The sequence below is a fragment of the Hylaeus anthracinus genome, unplaced genomic scaffold (genome assembly GCF_026225885.1).
Source record: "Hylaeus anthracinus isolate JK02 unplaced genomic scaffold, UHH_iyHylAnth1.0_haploid 4, whole genome shotgun sequence".
In the NCBI taxonomy this organism is placed as follows: Eukaryota; Metazoa; Arthropoda; class Insecta; order Hymenoptera; family Colletidae; genus Hylaeus; species Hylaeus anthracinus.
In genome coordinates, this window is record NW_026535289.1 from 12,086,905 (window position 1) to 12,108,392 (window position 21,488).

Below are 21,488 nucleotides of genomic sequence, written 5' to 3' on the forward strand. Positions count from 1 at the left end.
TGGTATATAATTTTGTGTAACGTATATAAGAACTGTATACAAAAGTTTGAAGACAGATCACGTGCCCCTGGTAAAAGTAAAGTATGCGAAATAGGAAAATTGTTTGGTAAATTATAATTATCTCCAGGACGATTTTCGCTGAAAGATTTTTTTATTCGAGAAATTCTCAGTGGAGTATCGAACTTACCTTCGGTCGCCAGACATGAAATACGTGTTGAAATAAGAACGAGAATTTTTGTATGCCATGCACGATTTATTAATCGATCGATACATTTTTAAAAATTCATTGATACTTGCGAAAAAACATTTGATTTCTATAATCGAAGAAGTGGTGTAAAAATCATAGTCCGGCGTACAATTCTACGGGATGTTGGATTGAAAGAATACTGATTACGCGACAGTTTCAACGGTTTTGCATGTACAATTGTTCCATCCGAGGCGACGTCCATGCGAAAAATTGAACAAAAAAAAATAATGGACGATAGTTAACAATCCTGGACAATTGCAACAGTTGCGCGACGATTGATCGATTTCCATCGTTCGCGACAAACTGTTCCGATCGAGCATTGCCCTTCCCATTTCGCTAAAGCAAATTCCCGATTGCAGCTTATTATCCCGCGGCAAGTCGAACGTCGGACCTACCTCGACGAAAACGCAACGCGCTCTCGAACCGGAAATGGGTACAATTGTTGAATAAAAAATGGATAAAAAAAAAAAGCAGCGTGTCTTTTATTCGTTCTTCGAAATTAGTATTCGGATAAAATTTTGTCCATCTCTGACTCCGTATTGGCTATCAGGCGTCGCATACGAGGCAACCAAATCGAACGAACCTCGATACCTCGATTTCATTTGATCTCAGAACGGTTGACCCAAGGAAGTGAAACGTCGCAACTACGAACGGTAAGAGCAGTCTCAGCTCTTGTTTCAATGTCGGTTCTCGTTCCAGTTGCCCGTATGCGTGCGTATACCTTTGAAACGATTTCACCGAAATAGATGGCCGACGGATAATACGTTGAACGTATTTTACGCTCACGGACAATGTACTCTAATGCGTTAGGTGTCGGACGAGAAAATCTAGAACGCTTACGCGTCGAAACGCTTTCGACATGTTCGTTCGCCGACAAATAATTTCCCGGTAACCAGCGTTGACAAAATGCGATCCACGATTCCGTCTAGCAATCGGCAATCACGATTAACGAATATTTGCAGACTCGATTAGCCTTGGAAGATCACGTATGACTCGATTTGTAATTGCGGACAACAAATGTGCATAGATTATGGTAATTAATTAATCCCACAATTGTGACTAATTAACGAAGAAGTCATTGTAATGCAATCACTGTTCGAAAATGCTAAGCAGCAAAAATACGTTACAGGAAAACTCGCGCAGAGAAACGTTGACCACTACTCGTGGCAGGAAATATAGGTCGTTCAAGGTCACTTTCTCGACCGTGAATCATAACAGACACGAGTCTTGCTCCGCGTCATGCTTGTTTGCATTCTGTTTGAGAGATCACGTGACTGTTGCTTCGAGCTCCAACTACACAACTGTCTCGAAAACGTCGACGAACCGAACATTTCTATTAATTAACAAAGTAGCGCTCTAGGATGACGTCTGCCAAGTATCGCTTCAGAGTCAAACAAGTTCAACGAATTATCCGTAAAATTCTCTCGTGGTCGACCTAACGGTACGGTCGTGTGGTTTCGAGTTAAAAATCTGGATATTTAAAAGTGAAAAGAAATCGCGATTTTTAACTTAAATTACAAGACCGTTCCGTTAAGATGACAATTTTTATTCGTCGATACGTCCAACACCATATCCATTATTATCGCGGCTCTTTCGGTGCCGTGAGCGGCCCGCAAATAAATTTGTAAGCGTAGTTTTTGGTCTGTTCGGCGCGTGCGGAGAACGCCTATGGGCGTTCAGGTAGTACGATCGACGTATATGGCGACGGGTCCTCCGCACGCGGGGGGTCGCTCGACGACCGATTAACAACACCGAAAGAGAGTTGACCCTCTCGCTACTGCGCGACTCGAGCAACAACTTCAGAGACGGTTATCATCTCGACCAATCGCGTCTTTTCGTCTAAACGAATCTTTCGCGGTCCTACGTCGAGCGAGACTCGACGAAAATTGGAAAATTTGGACCGCGATGGGTTAACACATTAGAGTCCGCGTACACGTGAAGTGTGTCAGCTATCCGATCGACTTTATATTTTCTACGGTTACTAAAAATCGTTTAATTCTATAATTAAGTATAACAATTCGATAATTAGAACGCGCGATTTAAGTCATTCTCGATAAAATGTAACAAAGAACAAACATTGCTCTAAAATAGAAAAGATTTTTATGCGTATTCTATGTACGATTTATCGATGAAATTGTTGTACATATCGTCAAAAAGCTTGTATTAAAAAATATCGAGTACGAAAACAAATCGTTCAATTAAAAAGAAAATTAAACAAAAATGAATGGAAGTAAATTATCCAGTCACTTAGCGGCCTGTTCGTAGCTATTCGCTTTTAACGAAACATTGACGGTCTCCAATGTGTTGATCATCCCAATTAGAAGACATTATCGTACACTGATAGCAATCGATCGACGATATCAGACGTCGAAACGATCTATCCGTCGATTCCATTCGAGTGTTTGCTTCGTCGAGACATTACGGAGCGTACTCCTCGTAGCGAAAGAGTTAATACGGCGCAAGACGCAACACCTGTTGTTCGATGCATTCCACGTTCCGACAGAATGTTCGCGCATCGATGAACGCAAAGGTACCAGAGATGGTCAACGTTTTATTCGCGTAACGAATCACGACTAGAACTCAACCTACGAAAATTTCGATCTATCAAGTTTTTATATTCGATCATTTCTAAGTGTAGCTTAAGTAGAGATATTTGCTTGTCGCTTTGTTACATTACAGTACCAACCTTCCAACTCCTCAACTTGATCCGCACGAGTCCATCTCTATAATAAATCTAAATAGGTAGATGATCTGAGTCTCAAACAAATGGTCATCGAAGTTCGTATACTTGGAAGGTTGCTACTTAAACTAGAGTTACGAATAATCGAATATAAAGGCGTGGAATTCATTTAAACATCTGATCCGTTACTTTTGCTCGTCGTTCGAAATTTCTTATCCGAGATAACAATTTTTCCCGTCACTGGAACCTCCGTGTTCGATACATCTTAAAAAATAATTATGCCTCGAGACGCACACAAACGCCGTCACGTGCGTTCTTCTATCGTTTATTTCTCCCTTCTTTGTATTAGATTTAAAATCGTTAACACATTCAGTGAAAGTCGGTTCAGCGATCGATTCGCCCAAAATTAATCCGAGCAACGACCCTGAGGACCCAGGAAAAAAAGCGTCCCTTTAAGCGTCGTTCACACACGCACGCACACATATATTCGATATACATATACATATATATATATTTATTTTTATATATACATATATATATATATATACTCGTTCAGTTAGTTTTTTCTTTATCATCGTTAAGTAAAACAACATGGAAAACAACGTGATATATGCATAGTACGAAGAAACACTGAGAGATTGGTTCCCCTTAAGTCGAGACTAACAATTAAGACTTTCCACTCGTTTTCATCATTTTCCACGTAACCCATCGCCGCGTTCGCGCAGCGCGAATTTCTCGCTAAAAGTAACCCGATTCAGATCTAAAATAGTTATCACGAAAGAAAGACTCGGTAGCGATCGGAAACAGAGAAAAGAAAGGATCGTATCGGAAAACGAGGTTAAAGGAAAGATCTTGACGCGTTCGGGTCGTACGATCTTCGCGTAAAGCGCTATGGGATTTGTTCGAGAGTTCGTGTTGCACGAGAAAGATTCTTGTGTGACGCGAATGTATTAATCGCGTTATACAAGAGTCTACTGTACATTGATCTCGAATTTTTTAACGTAGCATCCCCTCCCTCCTTAAAAAAAGAAAAAGAAGAAATCGAATCGCATGTCGCGCTGCCTCTCGGTTTTAAATCGACGAAAAACGATCGTAGAAACTGCGCAGCGGAGGGTTAAAGTCGATGGGACGCTAAATGACGTCGAATGGATCAACGACACACGAGAAAGTTAACAGGTGCAAGGTATATATACGCTCGACACGTTTGGAAATCGCGCGTTTTGTCTTAAAAAAAAAAAGAAATAAAGAAATAACGACAACGGCACGACGAAAACGCCTACGTCCTCCTAACGCGTCGCGGCGTCGAATCTCGCTTAAACATGTACAAACCCATCGAAACATCTATCCGCGTCTATGTTGTCGTGCTAACCTATGTATACAGAAAGGATCTAAGTTTCCTCGTAAATCAACGCGAGAAACGATCCTTCGTGTTAAAAGGACATTCAACGATTTTTTTTTTATACCCCTATTTTGTTTCCATTTTTCTTCTTTTTTTTTTTTTGTCCCCTATTAAATACGTTATAGAACATTCAGAAAATTACGCGTGTCTCGTCAGAGTGGATCGTGTGTCGAATGCTAGGTAGGTGGATTCGGACTGCGCTAATGGGATCGAAACACGTGCCTACTGCGACACACTAAACTGCGTGGATGACGCGCGACCAGTGACCAGAGGTGGGCAATTTCATTCCAATAACGGGTACGAGTTCTTTTTGTACCTTAAAAGATCTGGTAGTGAACGAAATAAATAAAGAGAATAAAAACAAGGGCTCAGCTACGCGCTGTTATTCCTAATCGTTACAGTGATTAATTCGCGACGTTTACACAGCCAACGTGGCATACAATTTTCTTTCTATTTTATTTATACGGAATTCTAACGTTTATCTGAATAAGAATTTTGCACATCTCCGGCGATGGTCGCGTTCGATTCATCGATTCGTTGCAACGCGAGGCGTTCTCGTTTGCTCTTTCCTCGCGCGAGAAAGTGTTGATTCGACGGTTCGATGGACGGCTGGCGCTTCGTTTAAACATTCGTTGAAAATGAAAATAGAAAGGAGAGCACACGTTAATTCGTGATTATAGAATATTCGAGCAGACCGCGTCGATCGAACCGTTAATCGCATGTCCTCGCGATAAAGAAACCCCCGTAACTCGAAATAATTTTTTTGTTCACTCGCAACTACGATCTACCGACGTCTAACTGTACTTCCACTCTGGAATTATGCGCGCGCTTCGAGTACGGAACTACCAATGGCACTGGGCGTACGCTTGCTCGCGAGAAAGAAATCAACCGTTTCCAAAGAGATTATATAGATAGACTAGGCAAGACAGTCGAGAAAATATAATGCGAATAGTAAGAGGAAAAAAGATCGACTGTGCTTCTCTAACGCATGCGCTTCACATTAAGAAACTTTGGTGGAAGAGAAGACGAATTATGGAGAAATGTCACTCTAGTAATCTCTGGTCAGCGTCAGATGCCCGTAAATTCCTGTGACTTCTCTCACAAAGTCTTAAAATTCTGATGCACATGCAAACTTAGACAGGAGCAGAGCTATTCTCTCTTTCTTTGCGTTCACTATCTCTATATAGTCTCTTCGGAAAGAAATCAACCGTTTCGCGTCGAGTGTGTTTAATCGTGGAAGGTCAACGCGTCTCTAGAGCTAGGAATTATGTTCCTTTTAACCGTTCGAGTGCCACGCGACGCGATCGCGACGCTAAAACTGCTAGTCGTTCGTACTTGTCTTGAACCTCTTAAAGAATATCGACGCATACGTGTACGTTTGCTTTTATATAAAAATTACCATTATTTACGATCACAATATCTTTTAGAATTAGAAAATATACGATATTCAAGTGAGACAGCATATTTGTATGTCAAAATGGATTTACAGATTGCTTCGGTTTGTTTGTATAAGCATAACAACGCGATCGTGACGCTTGCCACTTTACGACCAAATTTATGGAAAGATTCGCGACACTCGAACGGTTAAACTACGAACGAATTATCAACAACGAGATTATTCACTGTTTCTTTTGGGCCCGGTTACACGTTTGTTTCCTTCGCTTCTCTAAAACTCCATTCCCTCTTTTGGGTAGTACGCGATTTTGTCGTTTTTCTATTCGTGGAAAAAATTTCACGGCGAAATTCGTTTCCGTTTATCCCGCGATTACGACGATTAAAAAATAGCTTGCGTTTGGCTTGTCCCCAGCTTTTAAACTTATATACACCTAACGCTGTTTTGGTAATATCTTTATAATAATATTGTTACGTATCGATCGAGGAGTGCGCGCGGTCTTCGGAATATCGTTCTCTCGACGCCTGTGTCACCTTGGTGCGTTGGACAGTGTGGTTCAAAACCAGAACCTCGTAACATAGGGTGTCCCGCAACAATAACTGCGTCAGCGTTTCCATTATTTCGTTCTGAACAAAAAATGTCGTACACACAGCGGAGACTATCCAAATCCGTTATCGACTTATTAACGATTGTCGAACGATGCGTGTCGCTAATTGGGACATTCTTATTTACGATGAAACGACAGTCTTATTTCGTACAGTTCGAATTATTAGCTGGCTAATTGCAAACATAATTCTATCCGTTCAACTATGAACTTGATATTCTATAAACGTCTACGTACTTCTAATACGAAATTAGTGCGAATAAACCATGAAATCATGTGCGAATATCTACGAAAATCGCAGTGAACATGTGTTAAGGTCGTCGAGGTATTTACCATCCTTACCAAACCGCCATTGTATGTCTCGCAGACCTACGCTCTTCGTCCTTCAAAGGGAGAGAAAGACAAAGAGACAGAAAAGTGAACAACTCTTCTCTCGATAACGGATAAAAATAAATCTATAGCGCGTACGACCTTTTTTCAGCCGAGAATAACCTGCCAAAACACGCCGAGAATGATTATTAGTCACTGCTGGAGTTGCCAGCCGTTATTTTTTGGAAAGAACAATCCTATTTTCAGCACCTTCCATCCTTGATACTGAATGCCCCCTGATATTTGCGAGTTACAATTGAATCGATTATGGAAATACCAGTCAGCGTGCAGGACACCCTCTATAATATTCACACGACGGTAATAAAAATAATCGAGAACATATTAACGTCGCAAGTATTAACCGCGTTGATTTTCCGTTTTGTTTACGTTTAATCGAGCCTGCGCCATTTGTAATTATATGTATATACAGATTTGAAACAACTTTTTCCTTAGCGAAAATGTTGTCCGAGGCTTCGTTGAGAAGATATTAACGGAAAACACTGACCAATCAGAGCGCGCGTATACCGTTGGTGCGGCGGCAGTAGGCGTGGCTACGCGCTAGGCGGCCGCGCTCATACGCTACCGCAGTTGCTCCACCGACATACGCGCGCTCGGATTGGTCAGTGTTTTCCGTTAATATCTCCTCAACGAAGCCTCGGACAACATTTTCGCTAAGGAAAAAGTTGTTTCAAATCAACTTCCGAACCACCCCTTTCCAGATGTTACAACATTTTTGGGACACCCTGTATATACCCCTACGCGTCCGAACGAATCCGTACACTCACTTTCTTATCGTCAATGGTTTTTCATATATTTTCCCTTCGTCTCGTCCGTTTCCATCAACACGGAATCATCGTTTACCAAATTCGCGTTTATTTACCGCCACGTTATCCGCCTCGCCCCTTTCGATTGGAATGGATTATACACGTACTTGTAAATTATAGATAGATAGATATGTATATATAAAAAACAAAAAGGATAATGAAGAAGAACATTGCTGGTGCTGTGTATCCGAATGCGTTTACAATCCCACAAACCAAAAACGAAATAATAAAAAACGAATACAAGAACTAACTACGATCGAATCGAACGCTCTCTGTTCGTGCGAGTGTCTGTTTATTCGTAATGCCGGTTCTTCGTCTCTATTCCGTACTTAAACCGTGTAAAATATTTTTCTTTCTCATTTTTTAGGAACTTATAAATACTACTCGTGGCGTACAACGTCCTGACACTAGTCCCGAGGTCACGTGGGTCCGTCCAAGTCGTCCCGTTCAGGGCACGGCGACTCGCGTCTCGAATACCATTGAAAAGGAACACGTGTTTATCGATCGTCAAGATCCCCGTTTCTCGCAATCTGCTCTGGCCTCTCCGACGAAACTTTCGCACAGGTCGAGGGCCTTAGTGGTACCAGAATCAATCGTATTGGCGTTACGACGCCTCGTAACAACGCCCGGCAAGATTACGTACACATAACCTCTATTTTGCACGCAGTTTCGAGAGTAGAGATACCATAGACCGAGCAGGAAAGAAGGTCTGCTGTATGTGGAAATGTCCCACCGTTAGAAAGAGAAAAGAAACCGCGGTAGTTTATCTATTTCTGTCTACTAAAGCACGCGCAGTAAAAATCAGACTATCTGTTGAGTTAGCTTTCTATTAAGTCGTCCTAAAAGTTCGTGCCATTTATACTTCTATTTCTCAAATTAATATGTGAAACATACTCTTAAGTGTCACAAGAAAAGATAATCTGTCTCATTTCACAATAGTTTCTCACCTCTCTCACATAGTCATTATACCGTTACTAGAAACATTCTGTGATTTTTTATTAAATTTCGGCACAGTCTTCGGCACGAACTTATGGGACGACCTAATATATGACGATATAATATTACAAGAAAATAATTGAAAGCATAGTGAATCGAATCGAATAAAGAGTCAAAGATTTTTAGCTGTGGTGCGAAGGTCTGACTGTCCCACCCTATCTATAATATCTCTATGGTTTCGAGTGGAATGTCAGAAATACACTTAAGTAAACGTTCGAGTTTCGATGCAAAGTCCCCGATCGTTCGCGGCGACTTCTTTTAAACCGCAATCCCTCGTTGAAACGGGTTTATTTTCACGTCCTTCCGTTCACATCCGAGCGTGAGCAACGTTCGCGTACATCAAAACCCACGAAAAATCAAGCGTCAACTGAACAAGGATGTCAAGACGTTACCCACTACAATAGTTAGACCGGGCTATGTCGTCGAAAGACAGTCTCCATCTGTCGTCAATTAAGTCATACACACGACGAACATTTTCGCACGATAGATCTAAAAGCGCTTTCTAAACGTTTTGTTTTTTTCTTCGTAGGAATTGCAAGTCTCGCGCGTTATCATTTTTCCTAATACACACACAGGGTTCCGTTTTGTTTTTATCTACTTTTCTCCCGTTCTTCTCCTCCCCCCCTCCCTCCCCCCACCCTCTGTTTCGTAGTTTCGCATCGTTTCAACACACGCTTGTTCCTCTTTCGTCACCATCTCTCGAGCACCCATTCTAAGATTTTACATTTTTATCACAGATGTTTTGTTCTCGATTTTTTATCGTCGCCCCTATAATACCTATACGGTTCATTTCGAAATATTTAAGCAGGGACGCTCGTCAGTTATTTGTTTCTTTTATGCTTGCTTCCCTGTTCTTCCGTAAACGTTCTTCTCTTTTAGAGCATCATTTCTCTCTCCGGTATTGTTCTCTCGCTAAGCCGACGCGATATAACGATCACAGCTCTCGTCTTGCCATCGCGCGCAAGAATACACGATTCACACTAAGGCCTGCCTTAGTACAAAAATATACATTCGCTTCTTAAAAAATAGATCTTAGCATTCTGTACTGGCTACCGTTCGTTTGATATTTTACAGTATTTTGATTCTTGGCAGGCTGGCTTAAAGGTTAGTTATTAATCGGCTACGAGAACCGCCGTCGAGCGAGCTTTTTCGTAACGGGGGCTGTTATCCGATCTAAACACTAGCTGGCGCACCATCTCTTCCTTTATGTGTAACGACGCTTATATTCATAAATTGGCGTTCGCGTGGCTCAATTCGGTGGCGAATAGACGAGGGCCGCGAGCTAACACGGAAAGCTGAATACGTTAGGTAAAGAAAAACCGTTTTCAACGGGCCAACTATGGTAATGTCTCCCTTCTCGACAGAAGATCGGGACCGACCGTTATCGCGAACGGCGGGTCGGTCGAGAATTTGTACTCGGAGAAGACAGTGAATGGAACGCGACACCTCGATCAGGAATTGCTCGATCTCGGTTCGAGGCAAAAATCGCTACCTAACTTCGCTTAAAGAAAGACGCCACCTTTACGATTACGAAGAAACGATCTTTGTTTATCGAACGAAGGTATAAGCGTGTTCGACCTGAATTTCAAATGCATTTTTACTCGATTCAACGCTAGTTATTGGTAACGAAGTTGCAGCTAATATTTTCCTGAAAACCATTTTCATTCGACGCTCGGCAATGCAAACAAAAATTCCCAACTGTCAGCGTTTCTTTTGCTGTAAAGATGGCGTTCTTCCTCAAAGTGTCAAAAATCGCTTGGAAATTCGCATTCGTGAAATAAATGCGAGACCGTTGATGTACCTGTGACACTCTCGTAAAGATAAAAACGTGAAATATAAAAGTCTTTCGTTTGAAGAAACACAAACGGTGGTGGGGAATGGTTTCTGAACAAGCACACCAAACGCGGGGTTTGATCGAGAAGGGAGACATTATCGTATCGAGACGAGCGTTTATCGATAAGGTTAAACACGAGATTTCGTGTTTCGACGATTCGCGGAACGATGCGCTTTCCGTTTAGTCGGGTTCGTCCCTTTTCTTTATGAATATGAGGTCGAACGCGGCAACGTGCAGCCCGCCTAACTGGTGTGTGTATACCTTTCTCGGCAGGTTCAGTCTTATGCTTGGTTTGTCATCGCGTTTATCGATATATACGTGTAGTAGTTGGGTTGTGCCCTTTCGGTTAAGCGGTGGCTGCACGAGTTGCCTTTCTTTTCTACGACTTTGTACAGAGGATTCGCAGAGATGGTACTACGTATCACCTGATTACCTGTTTTTTTCGTATTTTTTTTCTTTTTTTTTTTTGTTATGTTCTGTCTCTATTACTCACTGGATATCATCGTTATATATCCGAACGCATTATCATTTTTCTCGCTTTTAATAATTCCGTTCTCTTTCATACGCTATCGTCTCGCATATATGTTCTTTCACACTATTCGCTCTTATACTCTTTTTCTCTCGCGCGCGCTCTCTTTCTCTCTCTGGACTCACACGTCGGGTACCGCACCCGCGAATATACTGTTTATGCGGGACTTCGTTCGATTAAAAAACAAAAATAAACACGTACGAAGAGAAATAATAATAATAATAATAATAATAATAATAATAAAAAAACAGGCCCTTAGTAAATAAAGTTTGGCCCATCCGCACAGCGTTAATGGTCAACAGGGCCGGATCAAGGCGTGGGCTTCTAGGGGCTACCGCCCAGGGGCCTTACGAGATCGACTCTCAGGCTACGGACTATGAGTGTACGTGATATCCACTACTATTTACGTTGCATTTGTATTATTACATTTTCAAACTGTTTCTTGTTATTTCCAATAGCGATCGCAGCCGTGTAAAAATTAATCAAATTTGTCTTCAACATCGTTCCTTCTTTTCGAAAAGTATTACCGCGGAGCCCTCACAGTACCTATAGCCCAGGGGTCTGCGAAATCTTAATCCGGCGCTGATGGTCAGCGAACAAAGAGTGGTGTCGATCGCGTTTGTTCGCGAGGATTCTTGGAGCATCGCTATATAAACGTCGTGGTTCCATTCGCTGAGAATTTTCCCGACTTAAAAACAATACAACGCGCGCGGAATACGAAATGAATGGGCACGAGCATACCTTAACTTTGTCGAGCATTTTTTTGGGCGATACGCCGACAGTTGGCCCAGCGAATCGCCGGAAAAAAGAAAATGTCCGTTAAGGTGTCTACGATTATTTTCTTATGGTGACTGTCGCGTGTTAGATATTTTGTTTCGGTAAATTTACTCTTACCGCGACTCAGGTACATATTAAGGCCCGTTCATCTTGTATTAACAGCATATAATCATTTCAAAACGAAATAGTTTTTTTCCTCGCATTTGTGCCTAACTCTCCCGATCGAACCTCCGGTAGTATCTTGTTATTCTTTTCCTCTCTATCTCTCTCTCGTTAATCTCTTGTTCTTTCGTTCGAACAAATGGGTCTATATATTATTTCGCTTGCTCTTATCCTCTTCCCTGTTTCTTTTTTAAATTCGGGCGCAACACAGCGATATTTGCGCGTGTCCAATTTCTTCTTTTATAACGCATGAATGTATGTACAGAACCACATATAAAAAACAATGGTATACGTGACTACAAGTACGATACACGACGATGTAATAATAATTATACAAGGGTTCGAAAAAAAGTAAAGAACTCCTCAAAATAGTAAACTGTCTGTTACGATTGTTGTTGTTGTTGTTGTTGTTGTTGTTGCTTTTGGTAGTTCTTTGTTTTCTTTGTGTTGTGGATCATACTTCTTTTTTTTTTCTTTTAAACGTTCGGAATCGTCATCATTAATCGCACGACAGAAACAGATGCGCGCGGCATCCGCATATTAACGTTTAAAGTTCGATAGATAATACAGATATACATACATATACACATACACGATTAGCAACTAATTCCTCTGATTTCTTTTATAGATAACTATATTTGTGTTCACTTCCAGCGGTCGCTAAGAGCACGGTGAAGAGACGGTACTCGAAGAGGTCGTACAAGATGTCGAAGCATAAACGATATCATCCTAACGCGATATACTAGCTCTGTATTTTCAAACTGATTTGCATACCACCAAATCGACCGCACTCTTCTCGGCACACGTTCATTTAATATTTTGTACAAAAGCGTCCGATTGGTTTTGGTATTAAAAATAACCTCGGAACGCTGTTCGACTTCTTACTGAGTGCATCTTTGTTATATCTGCGCAACTCGATCACAAACTCTTTCTCGCGAAATCTTCACCATTTTTTTTTTTGTTAGTTATTCATTCTTACACTGCATGCTCTTGGCGCTCGCTTGATCTAAATTCCCATAGAATTGGAAAAATATCTGTTAACATGTTTCTACTTACATACGTTTGGAATTTCGTTACGCTTTCCAGTGGAACATCGTGAGATCGGCCCCTTTCTCCTCTCTTCTTTAATCTCAATGTTTCATGTCCTCTCTTTACTCGATGCGATGATCGTCTCTCATTGTAACGTGTATTGCCTTCATTTTTGTTCGATATTCACACTTCCTGTGATATTAACAGGTACACATCACGCATAAGGTCTGTCTAGAAAGACCTCGATCGTCTTGTAATGCTTGGTTCTTAGTATCTACCAAGAATATTGTTATATTTTTATATAATATATATACGTTTCTTTCTTTTTCTTTCTAATATTCATTGGCGAGAGGAACGATCATTAATAAGTATTTTGTTCTTAAGCTGACCATTTCGAGCCCACCACTGTTAGCGATAGACTCCGTTAAAAAAGGCTTCTCGTGAAAGAAACCATCGCATATCGTTTCGTTCTCCATTTCGATGAACGAGGAGATCATCTCATTCGCTGGGGGTGATTTATACTTAATTTAGGTACCCCATCGCGGACCCAAGAAAGACATAGTCAACTATGGCTTGTCACGTTCTTACGTGAACTGATAAAAATCATTGTAAAGCAGGAGAACTTGTGTGCGTTTTTTACCTTCGCTATTTACACATTGGAACTGTGTGATCCTTACCTGACAGTGTAACCCCTTTAGTTATTAATCTTGGTTTACGAATTTACACGTGTTCACTGTTTGATGCATCATCCATAGTTCCCGTAAAAATAAATCTTATAGAAAAATAAAGAATATGACTTCGTAACTTTACTTCTGAGAATGTAGCTCGCCCAGAAATTGTTGGAGGTGTCGGTGAATGGTACTGGGGAGTAATGTTTTCTTGATGTGCATTCGGAATTACTTTTGGTCGCGGAGGACCAACGGCATGATCACGTCTCTGCTGTCACCTTTGAATGGATCCATTACAACTGCGGGTAAATCTGCGTCGCTTAAAGGTTCCCACCGATGACCCATTATTACTTGTATTTCCTAGGTACATCAAATTTAATACACACGCATTTAATATAAATGACAAAATGATATAGGAACAATTTACAAACGTTAGTAGTAAATGTAAGAGCTTACGTGTGTGATGCTTTCAGCCTTGTGCCATGATTCATTGTAGGATGTAATATCTCTTTGTGCAAACACTAATGACTTTAGGGAGCATCCTCGTAGACGTGCAATAGCTAACAAATTTTCTTGGCAGTATTTGTGGCCTATGAATACAATTTCCACAAGTTTGGTACACTTCCATGCAATAAGTACTAATGGATCGGGGCTGTGGTGAAATAATAAACACGCTGGTTAATAAAAAAAATTAAAGATAGCGACATAATATAAAATAATATCGCTTACTTGTCGGGCTCGATTGGATCGCAAGTTGCTGGCATGATTCGTAGAGGATCTATCGAGTCGATCCATATTAAAGATTTTAAAGTAAGGTCATACCAACTGGATAATACAAGTAACGCCCTGATGTTAACATTCTCACAGAATAACACCTTTAAGTGTGTCAGAGGCATGGAACGACGAAGTATGACCGAATGCAACATATCAATGCCAACATAGGAGTGTATAAGATTCAATCTCAGCTCACATTTTGGACTGTAATTAGAAACATTGAATTTCATTCGTTAATTTATTTTTTCTAAGTAACAGGAATAGAATAAAAAGTAATAGAATAACTTATACTATCGCTTACTTCTTTTGAACAAAAGTTTGCCAAGCGCTGTCGGTTGTTCCCGCGTAATGTTCGTTCCAACCGTGCACATGAATTACAAGTCTTTCAACGGTGCCTGTATCCAATGCTTTTAGAAGAGAATCGCTTATGAAATCATAATCCAGAGTCAGAATAGACAATCTATTGAACGAGTTAAAGAAAAGTTCGTAATCGACCCCAAGTTCCAAAAAGTCGTAATCGTCCGGATCGTCTCTAACGGATGCCAAACTGAGAATTGTCAGATGGTTGGCATGGTGCTGACGCAGAGGTTCTAGAATTACACCGGCACTTGCTGTTAATTCTTCTATGCATCCCAAACTCAAAGCTTCTAAACGATTAGACGTTTCAATAATTTTTACAAGAGGTTTTATCAGCGGCGTCTCATATCCATTGATATCCTCGTCATCTTCGTAATCGAAGAAGCTCCTGCTGGATTCCAAAAACAATTTACGCAGTTGTCTGTTGCAACTCAATTTTTTCAACAAGGCCAGTGTCTCGTCAGCAACATGATTTGGCGTATCACAGCGAATCGTAGCTTCGTGTACACTGAGTCCGAAACTTTCTCCCAAGAATCTATAAAAATAATGAAGGAAGGAAATTGTAACATCGTTTAAGTGGTTTCAATAATTTGTGAATAATAATTTTACACACCGTGCCCATGTAATACTGTCTTCGTATTCGAGAGCGAACGTGATTTTCTTCCAAAAGCTAGGATGGAACAAAGCGTACCTCCAATTTCTACAAACCTGCGGAAATTATATTCGAACAAATTATTTTTACCACGTTAACCCCTGCTATTTTGAAAAGTCGCCACCAACGCATGACAGTTACTAAAATAGACACTCGAAACGTAAACAAAGGATAAATACGCGTTATTCGCGGAAAAAAAGCAACGAACACGGCGACTGGTCGCGGTGCACGATACACGAAACGTCAAATGAGAAGAACGAAACTTCGATATGGCAGTTTGGTTTACCCACTGTGTCAGGTCAAAGTTTAAATGGCCTTGACAAGAAAAAAAAAAAATTCAAGAATACCTGGGAGGCTTTCAACCGGCTGTCGTGGGGCAAATACGAGAATATTTCCTGTAGTATGACACTGGGTAGGTTATTCCAGCACGGATTATTGTCCTCTTGCGCCATTTCTGTCGTACGATTTGCACCTTTGTAGGACGAACAGCTGTTTGCCTTCGCCAAAGACAGCTGCCCCTCGCACTTTCTTGACGTTGCCTTCTCCGTCGCGTCGCTCTCTTCCGAACTTTTTAACTGTTCCAAATATACAACACCCCCATTTCCAGCGTGTATCATGTTTTTGCCAGTACTTAGTGACCTATATCCTCGACTTTCCCCAATGGATCCTTTACGTTCCGCCACCCGTTTCTTCGAGGTGAGGGCCTCCTCTACGAATCAAAATAAGAGCCCAATGTGTATTGCGCCCAACTCGTAACGTCCAACCCAACCACTCCAACTGCCGTTCGCGTATGTACACTTATACGCATGGTCGCGTCAAATTCTTCTCTCTCATTGGTTAAATACCTACGCACGTCGATCTATATGTATCTCGCAGCGTTTTGACAGCGTACACAAAACTCAGTGGGGATAACATTCGCGTTCGAATCTTTGCAAGATATTCGAAAAAACATTCAAGCAAAGATGGTCGATATTTTCATATCCATGTAACAAGGAAAAGAGGAACGACTATTCGTCACTTCTTGAATACAAATTAGAATTTGAACTACCGAAATGAAATTTTTTGTGAATTATCGTAACTTCGTTTTATCTAGTATCTGTTTTTAAAGCATAATTTACAGATTTCAGGTTCAGATTTTGGTATAATTTCGTCGAACCTCGTTAAACACTGGACCCCGATTGGACCTAATATCGAATAATTATAATGTTCGAAGGAAATCGAACCTGACGTCACAGATTCGAAGCGATTCGATCCGTATTGTAAACGTAGCACATCACATGATGCGTGTGTTAAACACATGTGTGTTTAATTTAAACTAATTATCTTTAATTAGTCACACGAAATTCTCTACAATCTTTCGATAGTCTCGACACATTCATTCTTTATAATTGCGAACGCTTGAAATACCGTAGAGTGAGCATCTTTCAAGTAGAGCACGAAATAAATTTAAACACGTATATATAAATGAGCATTGTTGATGTTCTGCGGTCTATATTTAACCATCGCGCGTAAATCCATTTGATTGTGCATAGCATACGTATATTCGGTGTTCGTGAGTATACCGCGAAACAGCTGTTGAAGTCAAAACGGGTTAAGATGTTAGTCGCATAAGCCGGGTCAACATGGAGCCCGCGGTTAAACGTCAACACGTAGTGCTACGTTGTTTTCCATCCTAGAATTTGTTTCCCAGATGACACAGGACAATGACGCGCTCGAAGATCCAGATAAAATTTGTTCGACTTCTGTTGATCTTCCTCCTAGCACAGAGCGCAGTATGCGATGGAAGTTTTAAGATAAACAAGAAGGTACCTGAAGCACCATCGATAGACGAAAGTGGTAATGGAGTTCTCCAAAAAAATAGCGCGCAAAAAGGCGAGCAACAAATCGCGGTATCAGTCGGTGGTACAATTCCCGAGGGTAATAAAACTGTGAACAATATAACCTCAAAGCCATCGTTAGATGTTAATAAAACTGTACATACTACAGAGCCACGAGGAGAGGTTAGTTTTTTTTTCTGACTTTAACTTATTTTTATGAAGTGACTTTTTAATTTCTTTGTCATTCCACTACACCCCAGTGTAATTTCGCTAAAATTTGTTTGATTAACTCTGCCCTGGAATTACAAAAATGGTTTCTTCCATTAGCTATACTAAATTGCTAATTATGTATCTTTTCAACAGCATGCAGCTGAAGGACACACACCTACTTTAAATGCCGGTGCTCTAAAGCGTGGTCTTTACGTGTTTGTGGGCCTAAGTGTTCTTGTTATGGCCTATATCATGTTCCGTAGTTTTAGGTATTTAACGATCATTAAAAGTTTGAAGTTCTTTTTAGCTTCCTAAACCTAGCTTCCTGAACTGCTTTCAAATCAATGATACTTGTTTATGACATTTACTTTAAAGTTCGTTTTTAGACCAATTATTTTACAGGTTAAGTAAAACACGTGCCCAAATGGTCAGAAAGTATGGTATTCTTGCACACAGACAGGATGTTGAAATGCGACCGTTACCTCTAGATGAGGAGGACGACGAAGATACTACCGTATTTGATGCCAGTAATGTTCTTGCGAACAATGTTCAACATCAGAATTTATAGAACATAATCAGCATAAAGTATGTTGATTATATTGCGACATAAAGTCTTGATTACGTGACAAATTTTCTCATAAATGTGGTGTTCTTCAGAATATGAATATACACTGTAAAAACTTGGCACATACATTTTTTAATATTTTTGCATATAAAATTGCTTGCTTGCATACGTCAAATTGTACTATCAAGAATGCATTCAACAATGCACTCATCTTTACGAGTAATGCTTTCCAGCAATAGATGTACTTTGTCAAACAAAAGTGAGATGTTTTTATGAAACATCTTCAATTCCTTAACATAAGTGAGTGATAAAAGAAAAACTTTAAAAATCCGTTGTTTACAAATAAATAAATGACGGGTATCTATATCTACTCTTATACAAATTATATTTTAATTAGACTATGTTGTTATAATTGAAATTATACAAATACAGATTGTCTCTATTTTATTTAATGCTACACATTTAATAAACATTATGTACAAAATATATGCGACTCGATATTTTGTTTCGCTAGATCGGATAGGAATGTAAAAGCGGTATTTGTGACATACGTAGTATAGGTGAAGGTATAAACCTCGCATTTTAAAATCATAAAAATTCATTTTGGATTGCATGGACAAAAACATTGGCTAGTCTGAGTCTTCCACTTTGGGATTTAATATTCGATATCGTCCATACATCGGCTATATCTACCGCATTATCGTCTTTTATAATAGCGTCTAAATCGAATGTATCCGATTGATCCAGCAAGCTAAGTGGAATAATCTCCATTGCAAATATTGCGCCAAAACCGAATTGTTCTTTCACCTGCAATAATTTCTTATATAACTTTGCGAATCTTGCTAATAACAATCATATCAGGTTTTATAAAAAATATAAATGTACTTCACCTCGCTCATAAATGTGTTCCAAGAATATAGGTTCTCAGGATTTGAACCAAGTAAAGTAATAGTATTACAAAGCTCATCATAATAAACTTTTAATAATTTATGGAATTGTTCGTCCCAAACTGTTTTATCAGTGCATGCGTAAATGCATGTTGATATATCTAAGATTGGACTGCTACATCTTGTCAATTGAAAATCGAGCATTAAAATTTCATTTCCATTTGGTTCGCGAGATAAAAAGTTCGGAGCCCAGCAATCACCATGACTTATAACAGATGTTGGTTGATGCGTGCGTTTACAAAACTCTGCAGCTTTGTGATAAAGACTACCGAATCTGTAAGACTCATAACGCTTCTCTGCCGCGCTATCGGGGTATTCCGTTGCTAATGCATTTTGTGTAATATCTGTTATTGTTTTCTGTAAAAAGAGCGAATATCATTTACAGAAACTAAATTTCATAGTGATATTTTTTGATTGACAATAGTCGTATGTTAAACTTACAAAAAATCTCTTATACCAATTCCAGTGTTCATCGCTGAAATATGTTTCATGTAAACTTTCTACAAGCTTTGTAAAGTCTTTTTCCTGATCTTTATATGCAAAAGAAATCCCATGAAACTTTCCCATAGCTCTCAAAATCATGGCACATTTGTCTCCATCTATGCAATCTTGTCTAGCAAGGGGTTTAAACCCTAAAAGAGTAACGTCTTCCATTGCTATGTAATCATTTTCACCATCCATACAAGAAGCCATATGTCGTGGTATGCATAATAGATTCTCTTGGCCTTTATCTTTTAAAAACTCTTGAAATTTTGGAATCACCTCAAAAGGAGATATGAATTAAAATTTTTAAAAATATTATTTCATCTTATAATAATAGAAGTATTACTTTTGTATAAAACTGAGTCTCATTTCGAAAGAATTCTACACTTCTATACGTGTTCCTCCTGCCTATATTTGTTGGCAGAGATTTTACTACCAAACTAACTTGGGCTTCTTTACCATCAACATTTCCAGTAACCTTAATTTTATTAACAGTTGACAAATAATTATCTCCTTTAGCATTTGCTTCATCAAATTCCCAATTCGATACATTTGCTTTTTCTCCTTTATGTACATTGCAAAGTATCTCCTTTAATGTTTCCTCTGTGAAACATTTGCTTACACCTCTTAATTTTTCGTAATCTTTATTCATTTTTGCCATAATCTTTAAGTTACTGCAAAAATTAGTATATTTAATTTTAAAGGGTGATACTTTCGATTATTAAATTTTTACAAATTTTATGATATTAGTTTAACGTGTAAAATATTTTTATAATGATTTATCATGCACTTATCGAGGGAGTTAATTGCTACTTTTATCTATAAGGGATTTTCTAAATTTTACTTATCTTAGACCTTATTATCTTTTGTGATGAAATCTTACGATAAGATTTATCTTAGACTCTATAATTTTGCGTAATTTGTTCTTTAAATGGAACATAACGAAATGTTTGTAGGAATTAATAAATGCCACGCTGGAATTTGAAAGCATAAATTGACGATTGAGTGCTGATTGAGTATTGCGTATAATCAGGATTCGTTTTGCAATACAAAAATGCATGCTTATTCATTTCGGTTGCAGACAAAATAAAATTTACTTATTTACAAAGAATAATTGTCATACCAACAATAATATGTTTTACCAGATACTTACGTGTACCTGCACTTGTCAATTCTGAGAAAGTCACCAGCTTTTACACCAGTGTAAGATCAATGTAAGTTACTTGTCCAAAAGAGAAGAGATGGTTTCGGAGCTTGATTGGTTTCAGAGCTGATGAGTTTTCCCTATATATATAATATGCAGAATCAGTGTAAGCAAATATTCTTGCATATTTGATTATAAATGTAATTACTGTTATTAATTAATCCAAACAATTCGTAAACGTTCTGTCATTCTTTAGTAAATATATCATGTCATCGTTATATGTTTCAAAGTTGGCAGAACTGAATCTTCACGAGGCGCATTCTTACAAAAAAAGATAAACATTTGTGATAATATTTTTCCACGTGAAATAAGTTAAATCTGTCTGACTTTGAATTTATAAATATATTTTTTAGACGAAGTTTATCATTAAGTTACATCATGTCTTGTGGTAACGTGGTAAATGTTTTGCAGGATAAAAGGAAGAACTTTCATTTTTGGAAGGAAATACGGATCGCATTGGGTGAAACGTTTTAGTCAACCTTTTCAGACTAAATTCAAGTGAAAATTATTCGACTCTGCCCACGTTTCCTTCACAGGTAATACCACGTCATTTTTAATTCTGGATCGATCTTTTTTTTCTCTCGGGTGATACATCGTATTCACAGAATTCGACTTACGCGGTAAACTCAGGAACGTATTAACTATTTATATCGAGAACTTACCGTGTTGCCAAGCCCAATTAGAAAATCACACTGATTGCGAGTTAATTCAACAATCGTATCGGCGCTCGATATCATTTGTTTATTCTTTGATCGTGATAAAAAGTCTGTTTGAAAAATCGCTCGCGTATCTAGTGTAGAAGAGAGTGTGATGCGCATGCGTTCGAGTAGGTCGCAGGACGGACGTAGAGGACGTATGGGAGCAGTGTGCCGGGGAGCGAAAAGGAGGGAACGAGAAGCGAGAAAGTAAGAGAGATCCCGCGCAGAAAATTAAGCAGAAGACAGTGGCGGCCATTTTTCCTGACATTG

At 39.4% G+C, this 21,488-nt stretch overlaps 3 protein-coding genes across 9 annotated transcripts; 1 reads left to right on the forward strand and 2 right to left on the reverse strand.

Annotated features, from left to right (window-relative positions):
- Positions 1-232: 232 nt before the first annotated feature.
- On the reverse strand, positions 233-16,488 carry LOC128894653 (F-box only protein 33). Its single transcript, XM_054156539.1, has 6 exons — positions 15,642-16,488; positions 15,256-15,350; positions 14,587-15,177; positions 14,241-14,489; positions 13,968-14,163; positions 233-13,871 (listed from the first exon to the last, which is right to left on the reverse strand). Exons 1-6 carry the CDS (start codon positions 15,909-15,911, stop codon positions 13,740-13,742), a joined length of 1,533 nt encoding a protein of 510 aa, XP_054012514.1. The 5' UTR covers positions 15,912-16,488; the 3' UTR covers positions 233-13,739.
- Positions 16,489-16,859: 371 nt separating this feature from the next.
- LOC128894679 (uncharacterized) lies at positions 16,860-18,372 on the forward strand. The gene is made up of 3 exons (XM_054156595.1): positions 16,860-17,294; positions 17,475-17,590; positions 17,724-18,372. Exons 1-3 carry the CDS (start codon positions 16,998-17,000, stop codon positions 17,887-17,889), a joined length of 579 nt encoding a protein of 192 aa, XP_054012570.1. The 5' UTR covers positions 16,860-16,997; the 3' UTR covers positions 17,890-18,372.
- A 99-nt stretch (positions 18,373-18,471) lies between these two features.
- Positions 18,472-21,274, reverse strand: LOC128894661 (uncharacterized). Of its 7 annotated transcripts, none has more exons than XM_054156561.1 (5): positions 21,183-21,274; positions 19,663-19,990; positions 19,275-19,595; positions 18,777-19,190; positions 18,472-18,693 (listed from the first exon to the last, which is right to left on the reverse strand). In XM_054156561.1, the coding sequence occupies exons 2-5, from the start codon at positions 19,975-19,977 to the stop codon at positions 18,475-18,477; spliced, it is 1,269 nt and encodes a 422-aa protein (XP_054012536.1). In that variant the 5' UTR covers positions 19,978-19,990; positions 21,183-21,274; the 3' UTR covers positions 18,472-18,474. The 7 variants fall into 7 exon arrangements, with proteins under 7 accessions (XP_054012536.1, XP_054012533.1, XP_054012532.1 ...); XM_054156558.1 differs by lacking the exon at positions 21,183-21,274 and adding an exon at positions 20,440-21,162; XM_054156557.1 differs by lacking the exon at positions 21,183-21,274 and adding an exon at positions 20,440-21,162 and having other exon boundaries at positions 19,663-20,290.
- Positions 21,275-21,488: the final 214 nt, after the last annotated feature.

Coding starts and splice junctions, on each gene's coding strand:
- LOC128894661 (XM_054156561.1), bottom strand. CDS start 19,977: ATGGCAAAAATGAATAAAGATTACGAAAAATTAAGAGGTGTAAGCAAA. Junction 19,596..19,662: donor AGACTCAGTTTTATACAAAA/GTAATACTTCTA, acceptor TCTCCTTTTGAG/GTGATTCCAAAATTTCAAGA. Junction 18,694..18,776: donor GGAACACATTTATGAGCGAG/GTGAAGTACATT, acceptor AAATTATTGCAG/GTGAAAGAACAATTCGGTTT.
- LOC128894653 (XM_054156539.1), bottom strand. CDS start 15,911: ATGATACACGCTGGAAATGGGGGTGTTGTATATTTGGAACAGTTAAAA. Junction 15,178..15,255: donor GACAGTATTACATGGGCACG/GTGTGTAAAATT, acceptor TTATTTTTATAG/ATTCTTGGGAGAAAGTTTCG. Junction 14,164..14,240: donor GATCCAATCGAGCCCGACAA/GTAAGCGATATT, acceptor ATTTCACCACAG/CCCCGATCCATTAGTACTTA.
- LOC128894679 (XM_054156595.1), top strand. CDS start 16,998: ATGACGCGCTCGAAGATCCAGATAAAATTTGTTCGACTTCTGTTGATC. Junction 17,295..17,474: donor CTACAGAGCCACGAGGAGAG/GTTAGTTTTTTT, acceptor TCTTTTCAACAG/CATGCAGCTGAAGGACACAC. Junction 17,591..17,723: donor ATCATGTTCCGTAGTTTTAG/GTATTTAACGAT, acceptor ATTATTTTACAG/GTTAAGTAAAACACGTGCCC.